Source organism: Xenopus tropicalis, chromosome 7, assembly GCF_000004195.4.
Source record: "Xenopus tropicalis strain Nigerian chromosome 7, UCB_Xtro_10.0, whole genome shotgun sequence".
NCBI classification, from domain to species: domain Eukaryota; kingdom Metazoa; phylum Chordata; class Amphibia; order Anura; family Pipidae; genus Xenopus; species Xenopus tropicalis.
Window position 1 is genome coordinate 59,422,749 of NC_030683.2, and position 18,765 is coordinate 59,441,513.

The window sequence follows — 18,765 nt, forward strand, 5'->3', positions numbered from 1 at the left end:
TAATATAAGTCATAAACTCCCTCATTGTGTCTTCCGGACCATCCCAAATGAAGAGTAGATCATCGATGTATCTGGTGTATAATACAATATGCTTGTTAAACAGGGGAGACCCCCAAATGTATGTATCCTCCCACACTGACATGTAAAGATTGGCATAAGATGGGGCAAATTTGCTGCCCATTGCCGTGCCTTGTTTTTGTAAAAAGAACGCATTATTAAACATAAAATAATTATGTGTAAGAATAAGTGAGATACCCTCTACTATAAATGACTGAAGAGCTTGGGGAAGCATACTTTCAGTATGTAGTTTATGTCTAATAGCTTCAATGCCCCTATTGTGGGGTATATTGGTATATAAGGCAGCCACATCGCATGTGATCCATCTGTAGGAGTTTTTCCAACAGATGTTTTTTAATTTATTGAGCAGATCGATGGTGTCTCTCAAGTACGACTTCTGCTTCATAACCACTTCTTGTAAGTAGTGGTCCACAAAATCTGAAAGATTACTAGTGAGTGAACCTATACCGGAAATGATAGGTCTCCCTGGTGGTTGACTGGGATTTTTGTGTATCTTAGGGAGATGATAATATATAGGAATTCTTGGGTATCGTGTGTTGAGAAAGTTATGTTCCTTATCTCCAATCGTACCAGCAATTTTGGCTGTCTTCAAAAACATATTCATTTCCGTGACAAAGATTTTTGTCGGGTCAACCTTTAGTTTTTCATACACTATATTATCTCCCAAAATCCTATCTGCCTCCTTGAAATAATCTGTCTTGTTCTGTATCACTATACCCCCCCCTTTATCAGCTTGTTTAATAATAATTGAATGATCTTTTGTGAGGGTTCGCAAGGCTAAAGATTCCTGACGTGACGGCCAATAGAATAGGTTCCCGTGGCCCTTTACCCACAACAACACTTTTGCCCAATAGTGGTTCTATTGCATCACCTCAAGAGAGGGGAATGAGGGATTTTCACCTTTTCCCGGTCCCGAGAGGACAAAAAAGGGGAGCACATCTTATAGAGGAACCAGGGCAGGAAGGAGGATACAAGAAAAAAGGCAATCGAAATTAGTTCAGACTCCCATATTTAATCTCTCAGATAAAGTACTTTCTGTTAATGAAATAAGTGTCTTGAATAAGGGCCTTAAATTCGCACCCAGTACTGGTCCGAATAAATTTGATTTATATGTAGATTTACATAAATTCACCCGACAACTTACCTTAAAGCGTTATTATCTCACAAGGGATCCCTCACTAACTTCACATACCTACTCGTTGAATGAGTCCACTAATAAATTTAATTGTCATATTAAGAATAACTTTTACCCTAAGGATTCACAAGGCGAGTATATTAGGATGTTCCAAAAGTTGGTACAGCATGACTTTGACACTTTAACTACAGATACTTTGAAACCTAAAGGCAACCTTACACGTCAGGAATCTTTAGCCTTGCGAACCCTCACAAAAGATCATTCAATTATTATTAAACAAGCTGATAAAGGGGGGGGTATAGTGATACAGAACAAGACAGATTATTTCAAGGAGGCAGATAGGATTTTGGGAGATAATATAGTGTATGAAAAACTAAAGGTTGACCCGACAAAAATCTTTGTCACGGAAATGAATATGTTTTTGAAGACAGCCAAAATTGCTGGTACGATTGGAGATAAGGAACATAACTTTCTCAACACACGATACCCAAGAATTCCTATATATTATCATCTCCCTAAGATACACAAAAATCCCAGTCAACCACCAGGGAGACCTATCATTTCCGGTATAGGTTCACTCACTAGTAATCTTTCAGATTTTGTGGACCACTACTTACAAGAAGTGGTTATGAAGCAGAAGTCGTACTTGAGAGACACCATCGATCTGCTCAATAAATTAAAAAACATCTGTTGGAAAAACTCCTACAGATGGATCACATGCGATGTGGCTGCCTTATATACCAATATACCCCACAATAGGGGCATTGAAGCTATTAGACATAAACTACATACTGAAAGTATGCTTCCCCAAGCTCTTCAGTCATTTATAGTAGAGGGTATCTCATTTATTCTTACACATAATTATTTTATGTTTAATAATGCGTTCTTTTTACAAAAACAAGGCACGGCAATGGGCAGCAAATTTGCCCCATCTTATGCCAATCTTTACATGTCAGTGTGGGAGGATACATACATTTGGGGGTCTCCCCTGTTTAACAAGCATATTGTATTATACACCAGATACATCGATGATCTACTCTTCATTTGGGATGGTCCGGAAGACACAATGAGGGAGTTTATGACTTATATTAACAATAATACTTTCAACTTAAGCTTCACTGCATTAACGAATGCCAACAGTGTGGACTTCTTGGACCTAACTCTATTTATTGTAAATGATAATATAGAGACCAAACTTTTCCGTAAGCCGACTGATCGCAATGGCCTACTACATGCCAATAGTAACCATCACAAACAATGGATTAGAAACATTCCTAAGAGCCAATATATGCGAGCGAGACGTAATTGCTCGAGACACATTGACTTTGTGAATGAATGTACCATATTGGAAGAGAGGTTCCTTAATAAAGGGTATAAGTCTATTTGGCTAAAGGAGGCTGAAACTCAGGCTTTAAATAAGGACAGAAATCTTTTACTTAACAAAAAATCTAAAAAAACTATTGTGGCGAGTAATCGCACGTCCAAGGATTTAAAATTTAATTTCTACACCAAATATAATACAGCAGCACATGCTATCAGTAAAATTATACACAAACATTGGAATATTCTATCGGCCGACCCCATATTGGGTGAGAGCTGTAGACAAGTTCCTAAAGTCTTCTTCCGTAAATCCAAGACATTCAGTAATATAATAGCCCCCTCTAAGGTTTGGGACCGAGAGGTCATCAAACACAGTTGTAACATGTTGGGTTTGAATGGTACCTATAAATGTGGCAATAAGCGTTGTGGAGCCTGCATCTTCGTTATTCCTAAAAAACAGGTTAATGGGGAAATACCGATCCCTAGGGAATTCATTAATTGCAGGTCCATTTTTATAATCTATTTACTGATGTGTCCCTGTAATAAACGATATGTGGGTCGGACTATGAGAAATGTAGGTACTAGAATCATGGAACATGTTCGTAACATAAAAAAAGGTAAAATGGACCATAGTGTCTCAAGACATTTCAAGTTAGCACACAATAGTGACCCTTCTGGTTTAGTTTATATGGGTTTGGAACAGATCTCTCATAAAATTAGAGGTGGAGATAGATTAACCAGGTTAAGACAACGTGAGACCTACTGGATTTTTAAGTTGAACACTTTGCAGCCGATGGGACTCAATATTGATCTAGACCTAGCGGCATTTTAAATAATTTAAATAATTTAAACATGTAATTCCTTATCAATACAGTACTCATATGGTCTCCTAATACATCTTTCCCTATTAGGCTTTCTAGCATCCCACTCCGCTATAGGTAGATACTTGTTATTAATTATTATTTATTATATTTCTTATTATGTTTAGCAGTCCCCGTCCACGAGTTGTTTCACTTTTAAGGTTTTTAATTTTAGTCGTGCGATCCCTAACTTTGGTTTAACCGCGGGCCATCTGAACATATTACATTGAGCAGTTAAAAATTATTCGTCGGAAGGTTATAAGTAGCGGTTAGCCGATACACTAGGAGGCCAATATGTGGTCGTTACTATTGTTAGTCTAACCGCAACACATACACATAGCGCTCTTTGTACAGCGCGTTGCTGTTGCTATGGAGCTACATATAATACCTACGGCATGTGGGCGGGTGAGTTAAGTCTCCGGTTACCTGAGTGATCGTGTCTCTACCATCTAGACAGTTAGTAGTTGTATTTAAAGCCTTTGTGATCTCTTTTAGTTCCCGCTCCCTAAACGTTTTGCAATACATTTTAAAGTCTTTGAGATTACGCCGGTATATGTCATAACACTGTTTTCTTACCCCGCCATCTCCAATGGGCGCTTAAGATTATCCGAATACCTTGTACATGTTGTTTCATTCGCTTGTTTTTTTTTGTTGGTAACCATGACAACACGCAAATATTTGGGCGGGTAGAAATAGGGGCACATATGTGGCCGGTTTGACATATTAACAATAAGAACTTTTAGTAGCTTTTAGTAGTGTTCATATTTAGGTTTCATCCCCCCAGTTTATTTAGTTTTAAATAGTTACAATAGTCCCACTCACATCTCTTCAGTGGATGATTGTGAGTCTGACATCTGATGACGTCATTAATGCCAGACGGAATCTAAACATGAGGCACTGATACCGTTGTAACAGCACTATATAAGGCACTTTATTTGGGGGTCCTAACCATTTGATACCTGCTCCTGAGGAAGTGTACCGCTAAGTACATGAAACGCGTTGGGCTATCTTAAGAGCTTGTGATACCTCGTTGTTTGTAAGTTTTATTCTTTTATTTGAGCTTTTATAATAAATAATATTGCACCAGTTGCTGTCTTCCCTTTTGTGCCTCACTGAGGATACAGCGACGTTCTGCAATCAGATTTGTTTCATATGAGGATACAGTTGCGAGGTTCATCAAGAATGCTACTTTCATCTATCTAGTCAGATGCCGATATTGGATACATAAATTCGACTGCTACATCTATACTGCCATCTGGTAAGCAGTTTGCAGTACTGCACTTGGGTGTTAGTGTAATCTAATGAGCACATCCTTTCACTTTTAAACTGATACATTGTTTAGTTACAAATAACTAGTGTAGCCCGTGCTGCTTTCACAGAGTTTGTAAAATTTCATCCCATAGCGAGAACGCTTACTTGGGATATATTGGCGAAATCTTAGGCGCCCTTTGAAGAGCAAAAGGGACTCATCTACACAGACATTCTGGGAGGGGGTGTAAACCTCTGCGAAGCGCTGAGACAGGCTATCTATAAGGGGCCTCAATTTATAAAGCCTGTCATAACCGGGCTCATTAGGGGCAACAGCCGTTGTGTTGTCGTTAGAGTGAAGAAACCGCAATAAAATTTGATAACGGTTTCTTGGCATAACGGCTGAAAAAAGAGGGATGGAAAGGACTGTATTGGTATCCCAGTAGGAAGCTAAAGAATTACGTTCTACGAGTCCCATTGCCAATGTAAGAGCCAGGAATCTTTTTATTTCGTTTATATTTGTGGGATACCATGCCTGGGCTCTTGAAAAACCCGGTAAAGGGTTGCTGGCAAGATACTGCTCAGTATACAAATTTGTGTAACGGACCATGTCCTGTAGGATGGCCTCTGTAATATAGAGATTAAAAAAATCTATAATTTCAAAATTAGTGGTGTCCACATTAAGGCCAGGGACTGCAGTGAAAGGGGGAATTTCAGGGACATAATTACAGGGAGGCCCCCACGCAGGCTCTCCAACTGCTGCATCAGTGCTACCCTCTTCTACATCCATAGTTACATAGTTACATAGGGTTGAAAAAAGACCAGTGTCCATCAAGTTTAACCCATCCAAGTAAACCCAGCACACCTAACCCCCACCTACCAATCTATACACTCACATACATAAACTATAAATACAATCACTAGTACTAACTGTAGATATTAGTATCACAATAGCCTTGGATATTCTGATTGTTCAAGAACTCATCTAGGCCCCTCTTAAAGGCATTAACAGAATCTGCCATTACCACATCACTAGGAAGGGCATTCCACAACCTCACTGCCCTCACCGTGAAAAACCACCTACGCTGCTTCAAATGGAAGCTCCGTTCCTCTAATCTAAAGGGGTGACTTCTGGTGCGTTGATCGTTTTTATGGGAAAAAAGAACACCCCCCATCTCCCTATAATCCCCTCTAATGTACTTGTACAGAGTAATCATGTCCCCTCGCAAGCGCCTCTTTCCCAGAGAAAACAACCTCCATGTACCCATGGATGTACCTCATCCATGGGTACATCTCGGGCACTACCACCAGCCTCTGCCTCTTCAGCAGTAAGCGTGCCACCACTACTAACCTCTGCGCTAACCTTGTCACTATCCTCTATCTCTGATTCCTCAGTAGAGGTGTCAGATGGCACATACTCAGACTCAGACTTGGAGTCCATGCAATACCTAGCAGCTTCCTCGGTGCTGTAAAACCGTTTGGCCATTGTGCCAGAAATATACCGACAACTGCAAATCTAGCAATCAGCAAAAAAAAAACCAAGCAAGACAACACTTGGAACACTTGTAATAGGAGAAGCTAGAAAAAAAAACTCACTCTCATCAGCAAGAGATGACCAGGAGTTAACCTTTGGCAATAGAAACTACCAGAACAATCTGAACTTAGCACCTCTGGACCTTTCTAGAACAACTGAAATCAAATGAAGTTAAAATGGAATAAAACCACTAAAAGCAATCAAAGAACAATAATTGCAATGAAATCGGTGGTCAGAGCCCTGGATCCACCAATGTCACTGCAAAAGCAACCTTTTTTGGGGCACTAAACACACAATAAAGAACAATGCAAAGATAAAACACCATAAAATCAGTAAAATCCAATAAAACCACCTAAACCAACAGAAGAACAATAATTGCAATGAAATCGGTGGTCAGAGCCCTGGATCCACCAATGTCACTGCAAAAGCAACCTTTTTTGGGGCACTAAACACACAATAAAGAACAATGCAAAGATAAAACACCATAAAATCAGTAAAATCCAATAAAACCACCTAAACCAACAGAAGAACAATAATTGCAATGAAATCGGTGGTCAGAGCCCTGGATCCACCAATGTCACTGCAAAAGCAACCTTTTTTGGGGCACTAAACACACAATAAAGAACAATGCAAAGATAAAACACCATAAAATCAGTAAAATCCAATAAAACCACCCAAACCAACAGAAGAACAATAATTGCAATGAAATCGGTGGTCAGAGCCCTGGATCCACCAATGTCACTGCAAAAGCAACCTTTTTGGGGCACTAAATACACAATAAAGAATAATGCAAAGATAAAACACAATAAAATCAGTAAAATCCAATAAAACCACCCAAACCAACAGAAGAACAATTATTGCAATGAAATCAGTGGCCAGAGCCCTGGATCCACCAACGTCACTGCAAATTCAGCACCCAATAGCAATAAAAAAGTTACAATGCAATAGAATAATTAAAAAACAGAAATCAATTATGAAAATGCCAAAAAAACACTAAAATGCAACCAAATAAATCAGATAATTATAGAGCAAGATCAGAAATAAAGTTTTAGTAAAAAAAAAGGCTGCCAAAGAAAGCAAAGAAAGAAAGAAAGAAAAAAAAAAAAAAAAAAGTGTAAGTGTGTGTGTAAGTATATGTGTGTGCTTGGGAAAGTTGTAAATAAGTGTGTATGTGTGCAAAAGTGTAATAATGACAAAGATAGAAGAAGAAATGTGAAAAAAAAATTTTTTAGACTGTAGGCGGCGATATTTAAAGGGACAGCAGTGGACATGTCATCATCACGTGCCCACTGCTGTCATTGGCTGGCGACGCGATCGGGGGACCGGTACTGCAATAGTACTGCCAGGACAGTAAATGGGAACAAGTTTATAAACTTGCTGCATGACAACTTTATGTCACAAGTTGTTGAGGAGCCAACCAGGAACCATGCTATACTAGATCTAGTGATCTCTAATGACCCAGAACGTATAGCAAATGTGCAAGTGGTTGAACCCCTGGGCAATAGTGACCATAATGTTATTTCATTTGATGTTTGGTGCAGGAAACAAATTTACACGGGGGCAACAAAGACACTGAATTTTAGGAAGGCAAATTTTAGCTCCTTAAGGGCAGCGCTTCAGGGCATAGATTGGGGCATTATGTTTTCTGATAAAAACACAGAGCAGAAATGGTTGTCATTTAAAATGATATTAAATCATTACTGTTCTCAATTCATTCCATTAATAAGAAAAAGTAGAAGTGTTAAGAATCACCCTATGTGGCTTAACTCTGAGGTAAAGAAGTTAATAGGGAAAAAAAGGAAAGCTTTTAAGAAATATAAGTCAGAGGGGACAGTAGCTGCGTTTAATGATTATAAACACTATAACAAGTGTTGTAAAATAGCAATCCGGAAGGCAAAGATAGAAAATGAGGAGCGCATCGCGGCCGAGGCCAAGACTAACCCCAAAAAGTTTTTTAAGTATATTAATAGTAAAAAGATGCAGGTTGAGGGTGTGGCCCCATTGAGTTATAATAACAATATGGTTACAGCGGATACAGAAAAGGCAGATGTGCTTAACCAGTTCTTTCCTTCTGTGTATACAGTAGAGGAGCCAGTGGGCCAAGTCCCACCCAATAGCTTCACTGTTGCCTCAGCTCCAACTACACAGTGGTTGGCACAGGATATGGTGCTTAAAGGGTTACACACGATAAATGTAAACAAGGCACCTGGGCCAGATGGAATACACCCTCGGGTACTGAGAGAGCTAGGGGCAGAATTGCAGTGGCCCTTGTTTCTGATATTCTCAGACTCTCTTTCATCAGGTATGGTACCTAGGGATTGGAAGAAGGCGAATGTCATTCCCATATTTAAAAAGGGAGTAAGATCTCAGCCTGGCAATTATAGGCCTGTAAGTTTGACATCCGTGGTGGGCAAGTTATTTGAAGGCTTGTTAAGGGATCACATTCAAAATTATGTAGTGGAGAATGCCATTATGAGCAGTAATCAGCATGGCTTTATGAAGGACAGGTCATGTCAGACCAATTTAATTGCTTTTTATGATGTGGTAAGTAAGAAGCTGGACAGTGGGGATGCAGTAGATATAATCTATTTGGATTTTGCCAAAGCATTTGATACCGTTCCCCACAAACGACTGCTTTCTAAACTAAGGTCTGTTGGTCTTAGTGAAGTCGTTTGCACATGGATAGAAAATTGGCTACAGGATCGGGTACAGAGGGTGGTTGTTAATGGCACATTCTCTACTTGGAATAAGGTCCTCAGTGGGGTCCCTCAGGGTTCTGTACTGGGTCCACTTTTGTTTAATTTGTTCATAAATGACTTAGGGGAGGGTATTATGAGTAATGTATCAGTGTTTGCAGATGACACAAAACTCTGCAGACCAGTCAATTCTATCCAGGATGTGACATCCCTGCAGCAGGATCTTGACCAACTGGCAATCTGGGCAGCTAAGTGGCAGATGAGATTTAATGTGGATAAATGTAAGGTCATGCACCTGGGATGTAAAAATATGCAAGCCCCGTATACCCTTAATGGGACTGCACTAGGCAAATCCATAATGGAGAAGGACCTTGGAGTCCTTGTAGATAATAAACTTGGCTGTAGCAAGCAATGCCAGGCAGCAGCTGCAAGGGCAAACAAGGTTTTGAGCTGTATTAAAAGGGGTATAGATTCACGGGAGGAGGGGGTTATTCTTCCCCTTTACAGAGCGCTGGTAAGGCCCCATCTAGAATATGCTGTTCAGTTTTGGTCTCCAGTGCTCAAACGGGACATTATTGAGTTAGAGAGGGTCCAGAGAAGGGCAACTAAGCTGGTAAAGGGTATGGAAAGTCTCAGTTATGAAGAAAGACTGGCCAAGTTGGGTCTGTTTACACTGGAGAAGAGGCGCTTAAGAGGTGACATGATAACTATGTATAAATATATAAAGGGATCATATAATAACCTTTCTAATGTTTTATTTACCAGTAGGTCCTTCCAACGGACACGAGGGCACCCACTTCGTTTAGAAGAAGGGAGGTTCCATTTAAATATTCGGAAAGGATTTTTTACAGTGAGAGCTGTGAAGTTGTGGAATTCCCTCCCCGAATCAGTCGTGCTGGCTGATACATTATATAACTTTAAGAAGGGGCTGGATGGATTCTTAGCAAGTGAGGGAATACAGGGTTATGGGAGATAGCTCTTAGTACTAGTTGACCCAGGGACTGGTCCGATTGCCATCTTGGAGTCAGGAAGGAATTTTTTCCCCTCTGCGGCAAATTAGAGAGGCTTCAGATGGGGTTTTTGCCTTCCTCTGGATCAACTAGTAGTTAGGCAGGTTATATATAGGCATTATGGTTGAACTTGATGGACGTATGTCTTTTTTCAACCCAACTTACTATGTTACTATGTTACTATGGGAGGGGAAGCAAAAAAAGAGAGGAGGAGAGAGCTATGCAGACTCTTGCCCCAACCCTAAGCTTACTTAGATTTTTACCTGTGCTTCTCCTTTAAGAAAGGAGATAGACTACTCAAACATTGCTGTATTGATATTTGTATTAATATTTTTCTATGCACTCACGTTATCGAAAGGTATTGCACCTGGGTGCAGTCCTCGAAGGTTTCAATGAACAGGTGCCGATGAGTAGGTACCGCTCACACAGGACTTAGAATTCAATTTCAATATTTTATTGAAGTAAATAGACAACTAATGTTTCGGCTGTAACACCAGCCTGTGTCAAAGTTACATTGTGAAACAAGTGAAAACCTAATATACTATGTTTGGCGCTTACAAATGAGGGATTTACTATTCAAGACAGACCCAATTCACCTTTACAAGACTGAAAAATCAACCATGTGGTTAAATACATCTAAACTGGGTTGCTACAGATGCCCTTCCTGTACTACATGCAGCAACATAATCACAGGACCATCTTTCAACCATCCTCATACCGGTAAGACTATTTTTATCAAACACAGACTGACCTGCACCTCAAAGTACATCATTTATTTCATTAAATGCCTATGTGGTCACGTTCTACGTGGGAAAAACGATCTGACCACAGGTCTGACATAAGGGCAGCCCTGGACTCTGGAAAAGCTGACACACCTATTGCAGCCCACTTCCTAAGGCATAAACATTCTTTGGCTTGTCTATGAACAATGCTAACTGACCATGTACCCCCCCCCATATGAGGGGACAATCGTGAAAAAGTTTTATTACAAATGGAATTGCGCTGGATACATAAACTTTACACATTGAATCCCTTCGGTCTGAATGTCCTTGAGTCCTATTCTTCATTTTACCTTCCGTGAATTGACCTTCGTACTTCACGCTGTGTGTTTTTTTTCCCCATATTGTGACATTTTTCTGTGTGTACATTTTGTGCCTAATATTGTTTGTATATCCTCACCGGTAGGTCTAGAAGACAGTCTCTGTATTTTATATTGTTACCTCTGTAGTCCACTTTTGTGACAGTGCTGCTACTGCTTATGCTGTTGACGCTACAGGAGCCCCGAGCCCCCGCTTACTATGGGGGAACAGGTATACTTTGCTGAATGGCGTGCCTCCACCCAGGGTAGGTATAGGTGAAACTATAATTCCCCTCCCTGCGAAACTTAGAATTGTATGGTACTCCTTGGTCAAGGACTCCCTGCAACTCCCGGTACCTTGCCCCTTCCCTTGGGGTAGCTGCTTACCGAGCAGGAAGAGACCAGGACACTAGTATTATATTGAACCAGAAGAACTTATTTATTGTAGACAGGCAGGCAGGGTATCCAAGAGCAATACACATAAAAGTCAGAGTACACTCTCCTCTTTGGAGAACCTCTCTCCTTGGGGCTACCCACGGTACTCCTGCCAGGTGATCCTCCTTGGGGCTCCCTCCGGTACTCATGCCAGAAGACCCTCTCTAGGGCTTTCCTCGGTACTCCCGCCAAGCGGACACCCCTTTGAGACCTCACCCAGGTACTCACGCCTAAGCACCCCTTGATTAGGAATCTCCACCTAACTGACCACTATACCCCCTGACTCCAGCGATGTAATGCTGGGTGGGGGGGGTCTTAACCCCACTTGCTCCTGTTGGGGCTATATCTGCCTGGCTAGTTAACCCTGTCTGTCACTCCTAGAATGACCTTTTATTGTCCACTGCTATCTAAAACACTGGCCTGTTATACACCTCTTCACAGAAGGGGGTCCCAGGCTGGAAAACCTAACAGCACATGGCTGCACTCCCTTTTATATCCTTACACACCTAGTGGCTGCTGTCTGAACTACAGGGAAACTCCCTTTTAACTGATAACCTCCCAGACCACCTTAGGTGTCCCAATACCACAGTTCCACCCTGGGGCCTATTCTTAGGGATACCCGTCCTAAGGGGCCCAATTTTGGGGATCCCTACACCTCCAGTCTGGAATATACATATATTTCTTTCCACCATAACACCTCTATTGGGTCTACCTTTATTTATAGTTTATGTATGTGAGTGTATAGATTGGTAGGTGTGGGTTAGGTGTGCTGGGTTTACTTGGATGGGTTGAACTTGATGGACACTGGTCTTTTTTCAACCCTATGTAACTATGTAACTATGTAACTATGTACCTTCTCCTTTCGTCCCCTTAACTTTCTCTCTGTCTCTTTCCCACACTCCCTCTTGATCTCTGTACTTTTCTGACATGCTGATGATCCCATAATGCACAAACCCGTACTTACCACCTTTGTCTGTCTCTGTATATTCTTTCTGTATAACCTCATAATATACTGACTTTTTATAGCTCAATTTCATCTTCTCTACACCAAATAGAAACTCCGCAGAGCTACTTTAACTTGCTGTAATCCTCTCCTGTGATTGTCGAATAGAGTCACTGTCAGGGGGGCCATACTACCTTGAGCATATTATCATAGTATAGAAGTGGAACATTATGTTGCCAAATTCCCCACATAAAAATAGGGGTATAGTGACCACATTTGCTACCTAGTCCCCCTACAATTAAATATGTACGAGACCTCAATGGATACCCCCACAATATATATGGGTATATAATTATACTCTTATCAGATCTTTAGACCCTATTTATAAAGGTGTAATTAACAAACATACCGCACAGTGACTTTGTGCATATTCCAACCAGAGCAGCACAGCTGCACTCCTATCGCAAAGCCAGAATGCATAGTGAAAGAGAATACTGGTCTGATAACAGAATATCCTATACCTTCAGTCAGAGGACACTCTCGTTTCGTTTCTTGAATGTCCCAAGAATGGGAACTGTAGAATGAGAAACGTAGAAAGAAAACATTTCTCTATTTAGGTGCGTTTCTGTTTCCTTCTCTACCTCCCTTTTTTTTTTTTCGTTTATGTTTGCTTTTTCTACATACACTGTATCCATCTCATTTGTACACCTACCTGTTTTAATTACTGATTTTAATATTACTCTAGAGCCTTATAGGAATTACATATTTGCCGGTACACAATTAGTTTTTCAGTTCAGTAACCATAAGGTTTTTATCTTTTTGACATACTCACCACCAGTTTATAATTAACACATCTTTGAACCGGTTTATCTGAATCCGCTCCTGGCTATGGTCTCCTGGCTCCTGGCTATGTCTTTAACCCACACAGGGTTCTAATACGAAGTGGTCTCCGTGTCCATATCATGGATTCTTATACTTACCAGAAATACACCCATATTTTTGAAAATATGTAACTTCTTCGTTCTTTACCTAGTGAAGTGGGTACCGCACACAATCTCAGTAGGTACAAACATACTTTTTAATGACCCATCAGGCAGATTAGGCACACTGAACCTCCAACAGCAGTAACATGTCTTTCCATCCATTATAACTTCATAACTGTTACTTCAGCTGCTAAATAATACTACAAATTTTGGCAACGTTGTACTTCCATTTTTCCACTTATAAATTGAAACATTTCTTCTCCTTCTAAAACCCATGGGATTCGCATGACACCAACATTGTTCTTTTTGCATCCTAGATTGAGACCTGAATTGTTTCATCATTTGTTATGTTAATATCGCTGATTTCTAGATTTATTCTAATATTTGACCTGAATCGTTCATCACTTTTTATTACTGTTTGCACCACCTCATAATTTGTCTGCTCTTTATGGATTTCCATGAGGGGGTGGGTCCACACTTAGAGTTGTCATCACCTGGGGTGGGATACGCCATATACGTTCCCACATCACTGTATGCATACAGTATAATGCCTGTACCAAGACATTATTCGGATTGTGGATACAGCCATGATGATCGGTTTCTAGTTTTGGAACAAGTGACAAACTCCGTTTGGGGGGGGAGATCGTGTCCAGGGCTGCCATCAGAAATCACGGGGCCCCTCACAACAAAATGTTCTGGGCCCCCCTCTTCCTACGCCCTGCCTCCAAATGGCCCCTCCCCCAGTGACCCCTCCCATCAGTACAAAGGACACACATTGGTAGCCAGGGCCTTTCCCCTAAAACATTGGTAGCCAGGGGTTACGTTTTGCATTGGTACTAGCTCAGGCCTAAATAATTGCTGGTCCTCCCCCAGTGTCCTCATGCTATGGCTCACTCCCCACTGCTTCCTGATCCTCCACCCCTTCATCATCCTCCCCAACATCCTCCAGCATCATCCCACCAGCGACCTACAGCTTTCTGCGGCTCCCCCCAGCTTAATCCTCCTGCTTCTGCCAGCTTCCTCCGTCCTTCGGCTATGTCTGTCCCCCGGCTCCCTGCTTCATCCGCACACTTTTAGATGGTTGCGCCCTGTGCGTACTGACGTCATGCGCACGCACAGGGTGCAACCAATCAGGGTCCATAATTCTTTAAAGGGGACCTGAGCTAAACTGTATCACAGCCGTGCCCCCTTTAAAGAGCGAGGATCGTCTGGGCCCAGGACAACTGGCCCCCCTGTGCCCCCCTGATGGCGGCCCTGATCGTGTCAATAGACTCAAACATAGAGAAGTATATTGGATTTAAAAACTGAGGACCTTACAACCTATTGGACTTAACGAAGATTATGATATGTGTTCCTTTGAGTTTTGTTTATTGTGTTTTTTCTGTTTTTAATATGGAATTTTTGATATGTGCTATATGTATTTTTCAGCTATATTGTGATTTTGGACTTAAGAAGGTGCTCACTAATATGTCTTGTTCCATAGACCATAATGGTATAAGGGTTTTTTTTTGCCTTATTGGGTAGGATTTGTGATAAGATCATGTGACCTATGATTTCTTAAAACCCTGGTGGGTTAATCAGACACTTTATGCTTGACAAAGGGAGTGGATGCTTCCAAAACATTAATGTTGCTGTCTGTGATAACCATTTGGGGGCTACATGCCAAATTAAACAGCAATGCAAATGATTGTGCGTGTGTTCTACTACCTGTGGGTTTTGGCTTGGCCTGAGCTTGAGAGTGTGCCAATGGGCCTCTGATTAAAAAAGGTTGTGTTTGTAAAAGTTCAGCCTGCGGCAGCTTAGTTCCCGTCACCCCCACTTAATTTATTTGCATTGGACCTGGTTGAGGGGGGTCTGCATCACTAGTGCAGAGAGCATGCTGCAGTATTAGAGCCAAAACTCAAATTTAACAATTGGAATTTTGACTCTTGAAATTAGCAGGGGCAGGTTTTTGCTGGATGCTACTGTGAGAATGCTTTATATTTTTTGAAACCTTGTTGGTGTGTTTTTTTTAAAGGACAAGTCAACCTAGAATACAATTTTTTGCTAAAAAAAGAAATTCTAAGCAACCTTGCAATATATATTCATTACAAATTTGTAATGGTTTGAGTTATTTGTATATATAACTGCTATTAAAAGCAGCATTTATCTGTCCTTTTTTCTATGTTCTGCCCTGGTGGCTCTAACTCTTAAAACAATGTAACACAAGCCAGAAGATTAACAGACCTGTCTTGCTGGAAGAGACTGACCTTTGCCACAAAAAAGAAACAGCCAGGAGTTAAGCAAATGCTGCTTTCAGTAGCAACATAAGGCGGATTTTCAATAATGCTAGGGGAGGCTAAGCCTCCTCAGGTTTGGACCTGCTTGGCAGGACCTGATTTCCACTCCGTTTCTGTACTGTCCTGGAAATGTTCTCCTGTTCCTGCAAGCTCTGTTTCTGCTGTAATTGGCTGTGCTCTTATTGGATCTTTCTTCTTGTGGATTCTCCAATCAGAGCACAGCTTTCTTGACAGACAGTAAAATTGACCAACCAAAGCACAGATGCAGACAGGGCTCAGGAGATATTACAAACTCTTCAGTCGCATTGCAGAAATGAAGACTGAAAAGAAGAATCTGCAGACTGTAAATTTTACCTGAGAACCAACTCTCAACTTTAGCTGCAGATTTCATCCCACTCCTACAGGTACTTTACAGTTCTAAAAGGCTGAATCACTACCTGAAATTAAATTGTTTTTTGCCTGACCTGACATCTATAATATGCCTATCACCTATCCTAACAGATGGATGGTAAGTTAGTTCTTTCCCCCTGAAAAAGCTCATTGTGCTTTTATATATTTGTTGTTGTTTTTTGTTATAGTGCCAGGACCTGAATATCTGCCATTAGTACCCACTGCATCTCACTGCCTATAATGTGCTGGTTTTGGAAATACAGACTGCGTCTCACTGTATATAATGTGCCTGGGGTGTCGGTACCCACTGCCTTTCTTGCTATAAAACAAACGGAACCACATATAAAGGGGTGGTTCACTTTTAACTTAACTTTTAGTATTATATGGAATGGCCTATTCCTAGCAACTTTGCAATTGGTCTTCCTAATTAATTTTTTCATAGTTCTTGAATAATTTGCCTTTTTCTTCTGCCTATTTCCAGCTTTCAAATGGAAGCCAAAAATTATTGCTCTGCGAGGCTATAATTTTATTATTATTGTCATTTTTTATTACTTATTTTTCCATTCTGGCCCCTTAACTATTCATATTCCCATCTCTTGTTTAAACCACTACCTGGTTGCTAGGGTAAATAAGACCCTAGCAACCAGATAGCTGCTGACATACCAAATTGAGAGCTGCTGAACAAAAAGCTAAATAACTTAAAAACCATTAAAAATAAAATAGGACCAATTGCAATTTTTTTCAGAATATCAGTCTACATTATATTAAAAGTGAATTTAAAGGTGAACTACCCCTAACTGATCAGAAAACACAAATGTGTGCAGATCCCCTTACAGAAGTGCACGTATGAATACTTTTACATCCTAAGCAGTTTAGGGTAAAAAAAAGCACTCCCACCCGCACTTTCGCACAGAATCCTTGGAAGTCAGTGGGAACCGCAAGTAGTTGGGAGGTTCATTTTTTACACCAGCAGCGACTCCACTAAGTCTTACATTAGCTTTAGGTCAGTTTATGTATGGCCCATCTTTAGCCTCTCCAAACAAAAAAGTCACCCTCCGCCTATGAATAGCAATTACATTTACAAATAACTTATGCTTAGAATTGTTTTCTTTTATTAGCCAAAAACTTATTTTTGGGGTTGACATGTCCTTTAAGTTTACCTACCAGCTAATCTTTCCACAATAAATATGCACAACTGAAAGATACTATTTTCAAAAGTTGATGATGATTTACTAATGCTTGATTTTTTCAGTTGGGAGTTTTGACTCCAGAAAACCTATAAAACCATGAAGCAAAGAAAATTTTTTTTATTTTGTTTTTTTTGACGCTGGCTTTTGTACGACTATATGAAAGTCACATTTGTGCCACTGGCCACAACTGTGCCACCTTGCTCTACAGGCCATTAAGAGCGCTTAATATTGATGACTAGGTATCTACAGAGAATTAAAGTAATAACAGCAGAATAATGTAGGAGTGGGTACTCGTAAACTTGCATATAATATCTTTTAGAATGGAAATGCTGTTAAATCCCTTTAGTTCTCCGTTTTCATTTCTTTCCCTTTTTCTCAGCACATAAGGCATGTAAATATCACTTAAATACTGCAAAAAACTCAATTTATATACCCTGATTTAATGTTTTTCCGGGTCCTATACAGGCAAGTGGTATTCTTTTTATTCCTGAATTTTAGGTTGTGCTAGAAATTATGCTGTTTTGACGCCTTCCAACAGAAAACATAAAATCAGAGTTCTGCTGTATACCATTTTTGTTCTTTATGCCACCAACTTACCTTATTCCAAGATGCACCCAGCTTGGGTGTGCATACACACAGTAGAGGAAAATTGCAGCTTTACTCTACTGCACATGAGTATACCCAGGAAAGGTAAGTAAAATACAGCAGCATAGTACTCTGTTACTTTCTTTCCTGAGCTGTTGCAGTTTTTTCCTATGCACTGGCCTGGGAGGAAAAGCTTAGCATTTGGACTCGCTGGAAGTCCCTTAAATGTTGGTGCCCCAAATAAATTCACACTTTCTTGTCTTTTTAAGTGAGGCCATGTTCATCAAAATCTGAAATTAACCTTTTTAAGATTCTTTAAAAACAATTTTTTGTCTTTATTTTTCAGAGTTTGTCATGATGCTGTCTTCAAGATAAACTCATCTACGCACATTGTGATCAAGTGATTCCTTATAAATCTTCATGGATCATCTGAAATTCAAGGATATTACTTTGTACCTTACTTTTGATGTAGTATAATGTACTTTGTGTTTTAAAAGAAAATTAAATACTTTTGGATAATTGAAATTTAGGGGTATATTTTTAACAATGCTTAATTTTTATAATATTTATAAAGATTGGTAGTTCAGGGCTGGATTTAAAGATAAAGGCACCCCTAAACCACTTGCAACCCCCGCCCTCCTGCTAGCACACTCCTTCCCACTCTTGCTACTGCAGTTTTACTGATCACCAGCTTGGGGGACTGGGTCAAAATCTCCTGCCTAGTCCCCATGCCGCACCCAGATCTTGCCTGCCCACAAATCTGGCCTGTTTATTTTACAACAAACCAATGTAATTTGTGCTATTATTTTGCACCACCTGTGGGAAAAATTCAGGCAGCAAAGAAATTCTCCTGTTAAAAATAGAGCAGTTTTTTTTTTGCTGACCTTGTTGAAATGCCTATATTTGGCATGTTCTAACACCACTTTTTGCACAGCTTTATAAATATACCCATTAGAGAAATGGACACATCTACAATAAATATGCTGATTGCACTAGTTACA

The 18,765-nt window shown here is 40.3% G+C and overlaps 1 protein-coding gene across 1 annotated transcript in view; it reads left to right on the top strand.

Annotated features, from left to right (window-relative positions):
* The window catches only part of cabp4 (calcium binding protein 4), an 87,586-nt gene extending 69,303 nt beyond the window's left edge, over nt 1-18,283 (top strand). The window contains exon 7 of the mRNA XM_012966747.3: nt 18,111-18,283. Within this exon, the coding sequence (XP_012822201.1) occupies nt 18,111-18,139 (29 nt within the window). The 3' untranslated portion in view covers nt 18,140-18,283. The remainder of the gene's footprint in view (nt 1-18,110) is intronic.
* The last annotated feature ends 482 nt before the right edge of the window (nt 18,284-18,765 follow it).